This window comes from Lipotes vexillifer, unplaced genomic scaffold (genome assembly GCF_000442215.2).
Source record: "Lipotes vexillifer unplaced genomic scaffold, Lipotes_vexillifer_v1.1 scaffold250, whole genome shotgun sequence".
NCBI classification, from domain to species: Eukaryota; Metazoa; Chordata; class Mammalia; order Artiodactyla; family Lipotidae; genus Lipotes; species Lipotes vexillifer.
In genome coordinates this window covers 98,030-111,107 of record NW_006785198.1, presented here as the reverse complement: position 1 = coordinate 111,107, position 13,078 = coordinate 98,030, and the positions used below count along the sequence as shown (strand labels likewise).

Genomic DNA, 13,078 nt, shown 5'->3' with positions numbered 1-13,078 from the left:
GAAAGGAAAGAGTTCTAGAGAGGAGAAAGCTACACAGAGAGAACTCTGGAGAGGTGTAGAGGCTTCCCGTCAAGTGCTCAGCAGGGTACTGATTATCACATACACATGAGGAAACAGGCTGGGGAAAGAACCATGAAAAAGAGACAACAATCCTTAGAGATCACACAGAGATGGGAATGGTGCCTGTTTCCATCTGCCAGAGAGGAAAATCTCATCATTCAGGAGCATTGGTTAGAGTACAAAGATGGGTCTTACTTCAATAAAAGGGGAAAAATACACTTAGATTAAATACACCTCTAGTCCTGCACAACAATACTTAAAAGAATCAAATTGTTTGTTTCCAAGTAATTTAGGCACATCCCAGGACAAAGATCAGGAATATTTATAGGAATACAAAAATATCCAACACCCAACAAAGTAAAATTCACAATACCTGACTTATAATAAAAAATTACCAGGCATGCAAAGAAGCAGAAAAATATGACCCATAATGAAGAGAAAAGCCAATCAACTGAAACTGACTGAGAAATGATAGAATTAGTAGACAAGGACGTTGAAACAATTATTATGAATATATTTCATATGTTCAGAAGCTAGAGGGAAGAACATGTTAAGTGAAGACATGGAAGATATTAAAGACCAAGTTGAACTTCTAGAGATGAAAACTACATCGTCCGAAATGAAAAATGCATTGGGTGGGATTAACAAGAGATTATACATTTCAGAAGAAAAGATTAGTGAACTTGAAGGGGAGGCAGTAGAAACTATCCAAAGTGAAACACAGAAAAAAGACTGGAAAAAAATTAACAGGGCATCAGTGAATTGTGGGGCAATATCAAGCGATTAAATAAACCTATAACTGGAGTCCCCAAAGGAAAAGCGGAGGGGGACTAAAAAAAAATTGAAAAATAATGGTTGAAAACTTCTAAACTTGATGAAAACTAAGTCCACAAATCCAAAACACAAAACAAACTTCAAACACAAGAAAGATGAAGAAAACTACACGGAGTCTCATAATCAAATTGCTCAAAAATAAACAATAAAGAGAAAATTTTAAAAGCGGACAGAAAAGAAAGACACATTTATACAGAAGAACAAAGACAAGAAAAAGAGTAAATGTTTTCTCTTAACATCAGGAACAAAATTAGGATGTCTAATCTCACCACTTCTATTCAGCTTTTCACTGGAGGTCCTATTCAGTGCAATAAGGTAGGAAAAAGAAATGAAAGGCATCCACATTGGGAAGGAAAAAGCAAAACTGTCTTTACTCACAAAACATAACTGTCTATGTTAAATATCTGATAGAATCTATGAAAAAGCCACTAGAAGTAATAAATAAGTTTAGCAAGGTTGTAGGATACAAGGTCAATATTAAAAAAAAATCAATTGTATTTCTATATACTACAACAAACTGGAAATTTAAACTTAAAAAGCACTACCATTAATAATAGCATAAAAATATGAAACATGTAGGAATATAGACAAAAGATGTGTAAGACCTGCACACTGAAAACTATAAAACATTGCTGAGAGAAATTAAAGAAGACCTAAGTTAACAGAGAAAAATGCGATGTTAATGAGTTGGAAAACACGGTATTGCTAAGATGTCAATTATCCTTAAATTGATCTGTAATTCAATGCAATGCCAATCAAATCACCAGCAGGCATCTTTCTGGTAGAAATTGACAAGCTGATTCTAAAATTTATACGGAAATTCAAAGGACTAGGAGTGCCAAAACTAGTTCCAAAAAAGAACAAGTTGGATGGCTAATACTACCTGATTTCAAGGTATATTATAAAGCTATAGTTATCCAAACAGTGTTGTATTGGCATAAATATATACAAAAATATCATTTGAATTAACTAGAGTCCAGAAATAGATCTACACATATATGATCAATTATTTTTCAACAAAGTTGCACAGACAATTCAACAAATGGTGCTGGAACAACTGGATATCCACAGGCAAAAAAAACAACCACTGTGACCACCACCAAAAGAAAGACTTTAATCCTTATCCCATACCATGCACAAGAATTAACTCAAAAATCATAGTCCCAAATCTAAGAAAACATAAGAGAAAATCTGTGTGACCTTGGGTGAGGCAAATATTTCTTAGATGTGACACCAAAAGCACTATCCATAAAATAAAAAATTGATAAACTGGACTTCATCAAAATTTAAAACTTCTGCTCTTTGAAAGGCACTGTAGAGAGAATGAAAAAAAAAAATCACACACCACAAGAAAATATTTTCAAATCATGTATATGATAAAGGATTTGTATCCAGAATATATAAAAACTCTACGCAATAGTATATTAAAAAACGAGCCCAATAAGAAATGGACAAAAGATTTGAACAGTACTTAAGAAGTCTATGGATAAAATAAGCACATGAAAAAATGCTCAATATCATCGGTCATTAGGGAAATGAAAATTAAAACCACACCTAATGACATAAAGAGCAGTGATCACACCAAGTTCCTGAGCGTATAGAACAACTGGAATGCTCACACTGCTGGTGGGAATGTAAAATGGGACAACTAGTTTGAAAAACAGTTTGGCAATTTCTTACAAAGTTTAACATACACCTACCACACAGCCCAGCCACTTCATTCCCAGAGATTTATCCAAAAGAAATGAGTATGTCCACACATAGACCTGTACACAAGTGACCAAAGTGGCTTTAATTGTAATCGCTAAAAAAATGGAAACAATCCAAATGTCCATCAACAAGTGGGTGGATAAACAGTGAACAAAGTATTGTATATCCATACAATAAAATACTACTCAAGTAATAAAAAGCAACAAACTATTGATACACACTATAACATGAATAAATCCCAAATTATTCTGGGTGAAAGAAATCAGACCCATTCCCTCCCCCCAAAAAAGTACATTATGAATAATTCCACTTATAAAAAAATCTAGAAAAAGTAAACTAATCTACAGTGATAGCTTATCAGTGGTTGCCTGGGGATATGAGGGAAGGGAAGGGCAGGAAGGAGAAATTACAAAGGTTTATGAGGGACCTTTGTGGGTGATAGATATGTTTATCCTAATTTTGGTAATGGTTTCATGGCTGTATACAAATGTCAAAACTTATCAAATTTTATACTTTAAACACATGCAGTTTATTATATGTCAGTTATATTTCAATGAAGCTGTTAACTTTTAAAGTTGATTTAAACAGTAAAATTAAAAGTTCAGTTCATCAGTTACACTAGTCACATTTCAAGTTTTTAATTGCCACATGCAGGTCATGGCTATCATTGTGGACAGTACGAGTGTAGGACATTTTCATCACTGCTCAGAGCAGCTGATCTAACTAACACATTGAAAAAGCATCTATTTCTTTCATTCCTCCTCCATCTACCTACCCCAAACTTCAAAACTGGAAATAAGCATGGCAGCTTGGCACTGATATATAAATTACGGGAGAAGTGTTTTTTTTTTTTTTTTGCGGTACGCGGGCCTCTCACTGTTGTGGCCTCTCCCGTTGCGGAGCACAGGCTCCGGACGCGCAGGCTCAGCGGCCATGGCTCACGGGCCCAGCCGCTCCGCGGCATGTGGGATCTTCCCAGACCGGGTTATGAACCCGTGTCCCCTGCATCGGCAGGCGGACTCTCAACCCCTGCGCCACCAGGGAAGCCCACGGGAGAAGTTTTAAAAGCAGATTTTATTAAGTTTAATGTAAGTTTAATGTAAAATACACCTTCTATTCATAAACATATATAGCACACTATTTCCTCACTTAGGTATCACAGCTTCTATGGATTACATTTAATTAGTTTCTTCCAAAGCTCAAGTTGAAGGCAATTTTAAACTAACTGACATGGGAAAAATGAAACAGACAGCACTGTCTCGAAACATACTTTTACCTTGTAAGCAAAGTGGTTACAGCTAAAATATAACTTCTAAAAGAGAATATACATTTTTTTCATATACTTACAGATATTTTATGAGTTACTCTGAAATACGTAGCATGTTTCAGAATACGCTACATAATGCAACTAAATTTTCTTATTTAAAAGAATCAAGCATATAACTCACAATAAATATAAACACAAGTTTCAACTGTAAGAACAGATATAAAAAGAGAAGACTATGGTATATATGGAAATGTTTCACATTCAAGTTCATAAAATTAGGACAGAGAAGTCGTTAAACTTAGTATTCTTACTGACGCTTTTTTCCTTCTCTCCCTACAGCTTTCAGTTTTGAGAGGGGTGATTTTATTAAAAAAGACTCAAACTCTCTTTTCTGCTTCCTGCTACCACCACCTCACCCCTCGGTGTAGCCTGTGGACTTGGGAGGCAGAGTCTATGTTTGCTCTGTGTTTTTGTTTCAGTATACAGAACTCAGGGCTGGAATCTTCAACCCGCCCTGTTCCAAAGGCTGATACACTAAACATTGATGCACAGTTTGATGTCTGAGTCATCTCTGTCTTAGAAATGGATACAGAAAAAGGCAATTGGAGCTGGGGGGAGAGGGGAGGCTGGTGGCCAGTGTAGACCAATCAACCAAGACAACCCCCAAACAGTGTATTGTACTCCATAAGCAAGAAGTATAAAAATAGAACCCAAGTCCCTTTGTTGTTTGTAGAAGCAGAACTCACAAGCCAGTTTCACTTACTTTTTTACACCGACAGAGCCATTTTCCTTGTTTTCCATGTCAACAGATAGCATGGGGAGGCTGCAGGTTTCCTTTACTTCAGCAACTAATCAATAAGGGAGAAAAGCTTGTGTTTAATTCTTAGAAAGTGAGAGAAGAATATATATTCTGAATCGGAAACATAATGGCCCCTTTTACAGCCTCACACCAGTTCACGTATGTTTGCTTACATCTCTAGTTCCCTCAGTGACTGGAGAGACGTGATTAAGCCTAAAGAACTGGAGGAGACGTATTGGGGTGCTTTCATCTGTACTGGCACTCCCTGCCTTGACAATAAGCATTTGCAAATGAAATTGAATCCTTGTTCAAAACAAGTGCTGTGTGAACTGGCACAGCTTCCTCCAGGTGCCAAGCTCTCACTTAAGACATTGTAACTTATAAATGAGTCAAAGTCGAGAAAAACAATCCCCCTTTTCCTCCCCTTCCCACCACGGGTTATGATTTCTTCTTTTCTTACTGTATTTGTTTTTCTGTCCACTCCCACTGCTCCTCTATTTTTTCATTGTGATGCAAAAGAGCACTTAAAGCTTTCGTCAGCAAGTATTCCCCTACCTCACATATTCTCAATGAAAACCTCAAAAACCCGTCTGTGAGATGGCCACACTGTGGTAAATCTGGAAGCTCACAGAAATGTCAGATAGCCCTTAGCACAGAAGGGTGGTGCTGGTGTGTGTGTGTGTGTGTGTGTGTGTGTGTAAGAGAGGGTAGGCAACTCGTTAGATTTATATAAAAATCATCAAAACATTCAAGGAGATATAGTAGCATCCATCACTTTGTCTTTTTGTTTAGTAGGAAGAGGACTGAAAAAATAAAATCCCTCCACAATTAATATGCAATTAGAAAGATGAAAAATCTATGAACAAAACTGCTGGAAAAAAAAAAAAACTAGCTCTGAAACGTGCTTGTTCTTCTGCAGCTGAAGCCATAAATTAAATACATTTCCTCTCAAATCACTTTATACTTCGGCACTCCTTCCCCTAGGGATTACTCTGACATGACAAGTGCATCATTCATTTAGTATATTCACAAGATTTTATCGCTGTTAGAGAAGTAGATGATTAACAAATAATACTGTTAAGTGTGGGATTATCTTCACTGCTGATACATACACACGCGCACGCACACACACACACACACACACACAAACTTCCAGTCGCTAAACCACTTAGATCATCCATAGAGAAATCCAACATTTAAGATACATATAGATATTAACATACATCCACACACCGTTACAGAGTAGACAGAAGATAGTGCAGCTTACTCCATGCCAAAAGAATGATTTCACTTCAGTTGGAAACTGTTACACATTCACCATTTTCTAAGCATCTCAGAAACAAAACAAAACAAAACACTCACAATGATACTCTGCAACACCACACTACATTGTCTTATTATTATTTTCTTTTTTTGTGGAAGAGTAAAAAGAAAACCTACCTAGAAGCAACTAAAACATGTCATTTTTTATAGGCTTATCAAGAACAGCCAAAGAAACCCCAATGTTTTCTTTCACAAAGTAGGCTGGCAAAGGAATTCAATAAGGAGGTACAATTTGACACAGTGAAATAAAACCAGGCTGGCTCTCAGCCAACATGACGTTAGGAATCACACACAAGCTGCACCAACTGCCTTCTGGTTCATGGCTGACTTTTTAAAGCTACAGTGTGCCTGTTCACTTTTGCTAACTACCTTCGGCACAATTAGTGGAAGTGAATGAATCATGAGTCTCCAAACTGCAGAATTCTCCCTGCACCTGTCTTGTTCAAAGGAAAACAAGCTATATCAAGAGCCTCTTATTTTCTCCCTCCCCTTCATTGTTTCTGCATCATATGTCTTTGCTGCTGTTCTGAGCATGAATGCCATGTGTCAAACTATTTCTTTTTCTTTCCTGTAGGAGAAAAGAGAAAAGAGAAAGCCTGGTGCTTAGGCGCTATACCCAGTGAACACCCAGAAGCTGCAGTCCTGTTACCCTTTCCTCCTAGTTGAGACTTGCCAACAAAGTTTCCAGGGCTGGCTTTTAAGTAATTTCTTTGTGAGAATAAGGAAAGCACTGCCCAGATGAAAATCCTTTTATTTCATTATGCAGGAAGTAACATATTGATGCAAAGTAGATGACCAGATCTCCTGAGAATGCCCACGTTCTTTAATTTTGGCATTCATCCTACCAGACGAAGTCAGCAAAAAATTCAAAATAAAACAAACCTTATTCTACAAAACAAAAACAATTAGTCTGGGAGGTTTCATTTTCACTGTTTATCCCAGTTGCGTAAAAAGCATAATTCAACAGATTCAACAGTTATTTTCTATGAGCACCTGATACTATATTAGTTACATATGAAAAAGAAGATCTTGTGCCAGTCCCCAAATTCCTAGTATCTTCCACCACCATCCTAGGTCCCAGTTCTGGTAAGTGGGAGATGGAGTAGGGGCTGGGCATGATCTTTTGATTAAGTTACCCCAGTCAACCTCACAGTTCTCTTGCTTGCTTGGCTGGGAACTAGTGCTCAAGGGAAACATTCCCATTCCACAAATGTGCTGTACATACACTAGAAACATAAATGGTTGTCCGCGAAATAAACACCAATCAATATTTGCACACTTTTAGGTCAAGATGTCAACAAAACCTCTCAAGGTAGGGCAGAGAATTACAGGTTCTCAAGAAGGATCCTAGAAAAAGTCATCTGCTGCTGTAATCATGTGTAGACTTCAGGCAGAATTGAGGAGAAAGCTGCTGGTCTCCCTTTTCTTTAGTACTTTTTAAGGGTACTAGATCAGCAACTATGATCCAGATTTGCAACCTGAATTTCAAAGTCAAGTTTTTCCCCTTACTTATTGCTGAAATTATATTATAAATTTTCAACTTCTTGAAAGATCATCGCTGAGAAAAATTTCAAGGGCTCTCTCTGCCCATCTTTGCCATTGCCCCCTTGAAAGAGCAAATAATAATAATTTAGGAAAGAATTCTAAATGTTCTTATATTTTTGAGTAACGTTTTTTAAGCACGGCTCAAACAGGTGGGGTTTTTTTTTGTTTGTTTTACCACCACTGATCAAAATGATGAACTCTTCCGGAGATAGAGCACTCTTTCACCAACAGATTCCTTAATGCTTTTGGGTTTGATCTGAAATTTCTCAACTGTTCTCCAACTAAATTCAAATGGAAGGGTGCTGGGCTGTGAGTCCTGAGGGCAAGGGATAGAGAACAGGGTGTCCTGACAGCGCTGTCATGCCACTGCTCAGAAAAAAATCAGATTCAGCACGCCACTCTTGAAAGAGGCAAAGAAAATGTAGTTATGCTGACTCTTCCTTAGACACACTCACAGGAGAAAGGATTCTGTGAAGTTTCTCCAGGAATTTCTTCCTACATATAGAAAAGGACACCCCTTCCTGTCTTGCCTGCTGTGATCAAAAGTTTGCCTGTTACACAAGGGTATGGGTTTCAGGAGGTGTTGTGAAAAATCAATCCCATTTTATACAAAATGAGCCACAAATTCTGACAACAGGAGGTTTCACTCATCAGCTAGTTTCTAACTTTGGAATAAACTGACATTTGTGGGTATAAGTATATATACTAGTACTCAACCACTTCCTCTTCACTCCCTCCACCAAACTGTTTGATATTAACCATCTTCTCTGCTAATAAAAATTATATGTATTTGTGTGTAGTGTGGTGTCTGGTTGTGTGTGGTGCATAGCATAAAGGCAGTGTGTGTGACGAGTGTATGTGTACGCTGTGTAATATGTGCGTGTTTGTGGTGTGTGTAGTGTGTGGTATTTATGTGTTGGCAGAATGTGTAGTGTGCACGGTGTTTGTGTGTATGTGTATCTGTAGTGTGTAAGAGTAGAATGAGAGATACACATGCAAACCGACAAGACCTTCTGATCCAGGATATCATGGGATGTGCTAAAATAACTTCGGAGATCCTTGTGCTAGGATTCTGGAGCAGGACTTTCCTGGACACTTGGGAATGGGCTCAGATAGCAGGGGAGATGGGTCAGAAAGGACGGGAAACCGGCGCCTCGATCGGCTGCTTTTATTGATCCGCACTCATCCCCCAGAGACCCAGTGCCCTCCCCCAGGAACCTCCCGCCGGCCTTGTCTCCAGGAGTGGGCCCACAGGCGCACCCAGCCCGCGTCCCAGAGCGCTGACCTGGGTGCACAGGGCTGCAGAAGTAATCTCGAGAAGCCGCCCGAGGGCACGGCCGAGCTCAACGGGTCCCCAAGGGCATCTCAAGGAAAACTAAGGAGGGCCTGGAGAGGGGGCGGTGGGGGCAGAACAGAGGGCAGCAGAGGAAATGCCAGAGAGCCTCTTGGACCAGCCGGTCCTGTCCGATAGCCAAACGACTCGCTTGTGGCACTGGTGACAGAGGGGAAAGTTTCTGGCTAAGACTTTCAAGAAGAAACCGTTCGTCCTTGAGACTGGGGACTCCCCGGGGGAGCTCGCCTTTGGAAAGGGAGTAGGGGGGTGTGGCGCTCGCTGTGCGCCCAGCCGAGCCGTGCCACCTCCCGGTCCCATCCTGCGAGCTCTGCCCCGCAGCCCGCGGTGAGCCGCAGCTCTCCGCGGAGCCGGGCACGCTTCTGCCCCCAGTTCCACTCCAGGGTGACAGATTCCACGCTCGGGGGTGCAACAAGCTGTAGGAGCACCGGACACACAGCAGAGATGAGGGAGGGCAGGGCGGTTTTTATTGTGGCTTTCTTCGTTTCCTTCCATCCTGGAGAGGGGGGAAGACGGGCGCGTTCCCAGCGCGCTCGCAGCACGAGCGGATCACTTACCTCCCCGCATGGCCGGCGCCGGGAGGCTTTACCCCGCACAGAGCTCGCCGGCCGCCACGCGCCCAGCCCCAATGCAGCCGGCCGGGCGCGCTGGGCACGCCGGGACTTGTAGTCTCCCTGGGCGGGGTAGGGGTCCAAAGGCTGGGGCGGCTCGGAAGCCGAGAGGCCCGGAAGGGAAGGGACGAGGCCGGGGCGTTTAGAAGGTAAGGGAGGACATTTGCAAGAACTTTAAAACCTCCTGGGAGCTGGAGGTGGGAAACACTCCTAGAGAGACTTTTAAATTGGGGGTCTTCAGGCTGGTACCATTTTTTCTTCCCGTCTGACTCGCACGTGGCAACTCTGATGAAGTTTTTAGCTGGGTTTTGGCAGTTATGACAAGTAGAGATTTCCCGGGCCAAGCCCATATTGTTTAGGGCCTTACTCTGCCTTCACCCCGAACACACACGTGGCATTCTCTGCTTGGAACACCTATTCTGTGGCTCACTCAGTTGAAACCCTGGGCATGCAAAGGGAGAGTGAATAATTGCACCATACGTTTGTAGAGCACTCTGCAGTTTACAAAGCACTTTTTATGTACTTGGTTCATTATATTAGAACCATAGGATTTTAAAACCCAGGGATTTTACCAGAGTGATTTTGCTTGTCCCAGTGATTTCGGATGGGGAACTACCGGAATGTAGTTGGTAGGGCCAAAGACACTAGACATCTTGCAATGCCCAGGGCAGTCCTGCCCAGCAAAGAATTGTCCCACATCCTGTGTGACTTGACTGTCCCACTGCTCACTCACGTGGATGAAAAACCTGTTTATATTTACCTGAGCCTAGAATCTATTTTATATATAAACACAAACTTTTTCACACAGTGAAATGGCAATGCCGTTCCTGGAATTTGAGTCACCAATACAGTCCATTTTGTGCTGCCCATTTCATGGTGACTCTACAGATTGGATGCAAGCGTCTGACTATTTCATTGTGTCTTTTAGTTTAGGGGTGCCTGAGCAGTTCCATGTTGAATCATATGTTTACTTTTTCCTTTATATTACAGTGAAGGCATTGCTTTGAATTTTTAAAAAATTACATGTGTAGGTACCTTATGACTTTCCCTTCATAAAGGTAAAGAGTTTATTAACTCATATTTGTTGTTCAAAGGGGCATTAAATTTGACAAGGCTGTGGACCATTTATCCAGTCAACAAATATTTTTTGAGTGCCTACTACATACTAGGCACCATTCTAGATACTTGAGATACATCAATAAATAAAACAGAAAAAGTTTACTGCACTTACGGAGCTTGTATTCTAATGTGAGTGTGGGAGAGGCAGGCAATAAATAGTAAATATAAACTAAATAAGTAAATTCTATATATTAGAAAGTGGCAAATGTTATGAAAAAATAAAGCAGATAAAAGAGATTGGGAATGCAGGAGAGTGCTAAATATAGTAAATTTTATTGAAAAGGTTACATTCAAGGAAAAGAACAGGAGTTGGTAAAAAAGTGGCCTTGTGGATTTCTGAGGGAAGAACATTCTAGGGAGAGAGAAGAGTTAGGCATAGGCCACAAGGTGAGTTATGTGCTTGAAGTTTTCAAGGAACAGCAAGGATGCCAGTGTGGCTGGTTTAGAGAGAGTTGGGGGTGAGAAGCAGGATGACTGAGAATGACCGCTGGGTTGGAACAGGGGATGTAGGGCTTGGAGGACATTACAACAACTTTGCCTTTCATGATGAATTAAATGGGAAGCTACTGGAGAGTTTTGAGCAGAGCAATAACATTCAGGCATATTTTTGAAGCATTATTCTGGCTGATCTCTCTGGGATAGATCACAGATAGCAATGGTGGAAGCCAAATAGGCCAGAAGCTATTGCAGTAATAGAGGCAAGAAATAATAGTGGGTTGAACCAGAGGGGTAGTGATGAAAAGTGATGTGGGAGAGGACTCATGAATTCCAGAGGGCACTGTGGGAGAGTTTCAGGGATTGGGGAAGCTGGAAGGTGGAGACAGATTAGGGGATGTTCGGAGCCTTGTGGTAATGAGACTTCAGGTGGGACCTGGGAGTCTGGGACTTCTTGTGGTGATTGACATAGACAGGGATAAAGGGGATATTGTAATCAGTCCCAGAGGAGTCAAAATATAAAATGATGGGAAGGCTGTGAGTATAGGGAGTAGGAATAAGTGTTGGGCTCCCTGACTCTGTGGATGGAGGCAAAAAGGTCTGAGAATCAGGTGGATTCTTGATCCATTTTGGTGGAATGTTGAAGGCCTGTGGAGGGGATGACTCAGCCCTGGTGCAGTGCTCATTCCTGGGTCCTGCCAGGAGAGACACTGACTTCTTATATTCATAGGGCGTAGTCTTCTCCCCCTCTGCCCTTGATCTTTTTGATGGAGTTAACCCTTTTGATGGAGTTGAGGATTTGGGGGCAAGTTGGTAATTACTCTAAGCACAAAGCCTCATAAACAATATTGATTCAGTAGAAATTGAATGTCTAGAAGAGGTGGATTTGTAATTGCAGAAATGGAGGATGCAGTAGAGAGTTTTGGCAAAGATGGCCAGGAGGAATCTGGGCTCTTAATGTGAAGGGATGCTCTAGGCTTGGGGACAGGAGACAACTCTTTGTAGGATGAAGTGAAGAAGCCATTAGAGGCAGAAACATGGAAGTTCAGAGCAGAGGGGATAATTGATGGACTGACATTCCAGAGAAGATGGAACTATGAGACGTTCATCCTTGGAAGGGAGGTGAGACAGTTCTTCCCATAAGAAAGGAAAGAAAGACAATGGAATTATTCAGGAGTATTCTAAAGAGGAGAAGGAACATTTTAAAATTTTATTTATTTATTATGAAAGCAAACTATGTGGTAAAAATTAAAACAATCAGAAATTAATAATATAAAGTAAAAATTCCCAATAAATCCATTCCTAGAATAATTCCTGTTAAATGTTTGGTATATATTGTCTACATTTTTTCTTCTGTGCATATGATTTTGCTTTGTAAATGTTACATGGGTATCTAAATTATTTGTATTTTTTTCTTTCCTGCTATTGATTGTAATATGTGCTATGTAACAGATGCTCAATAAATACTTATATAAAATATAAATTAAGTATTTGCTGAGCATCCGTTATGTAGCATATATTACCCTCAATCTTTTTGATCATGTTATTCACATTCTCAATATCCGTACGTACTTTTTTTCTTGATTTTTCAATAGTTTAAAAAAATTCACTGAAATCACGTAACGTTTTATTTTTTCTCTTATTTCTTGAAGTTTTGCTTTATGTATTTAAGGTTATAGTATTTGGTACATGAAGATTCATACTAGCAGTAACTATTGTGAGCTGTATCCTTTGCCATTTTAAAGTGACTCTCTTTGTCCCATTTAATCATTTTTTGGAACAGTTTATTTTATTCTACTTGAAATTATTTTAGTTAGGCATGTTTAATCTTATCTGTTATGTTTGGTTCCATTTTGAATCTATTGTTCCTTTGTTTTCTCTTTGCTTTATGAACTGTGTTTTCTTTGTTTTTGTTTTGGTTTGGTTTTATTTTTATCTTCCTCTGTGTATTAGTTATCTTTTGCTATGTAACAAACTACCCCAAAACTTAGCAGCTTAAGACAACACATATTTTTTAGCTCATA

At 40.1% G+C, this 13,078-nt stretch overlaps 1 protein-coding gene across 3 annotated transcripts in view; it reads right to left on the bottom strand.

The window, feature by feature from the left end:
* The window catches only part of SAMD13 (sterile alpha motif domain containing 13), a 49,923-nt gene extending 40,327 nt beyond the window's left edge, over positions 1-9,596 (bottom strand). The window contains exons 1-2 of one of the 3 annotated variants that reach the window (XM_007457216.1): positions 9,447-9,596; positions 4,635-4,719 (exon numbers count right to left, since the gene is read on the bottom strand). In XM_007457216.1, coding sequence (XP_007457278.1) covers positions 4,635-4,719; positions 9,447-9,456 — 95 coding nt within the window. In that variant the 5' untranslated portion in view covers positions 9,457-9,596. Of the gene's footprint in view, positions 1-4,634; positions 4,720-5,225; positions 5,268-6,110; positions 6,307-9,446 lie in introns of those variants that run through there. The other 2 variants (XM_007457218.1, XM_007457217.1) reach the window with 2 other exon arrangements.
* Between the last annotated feature and the right edge of the window lie 3,482 nt (positions 9,597-13,078).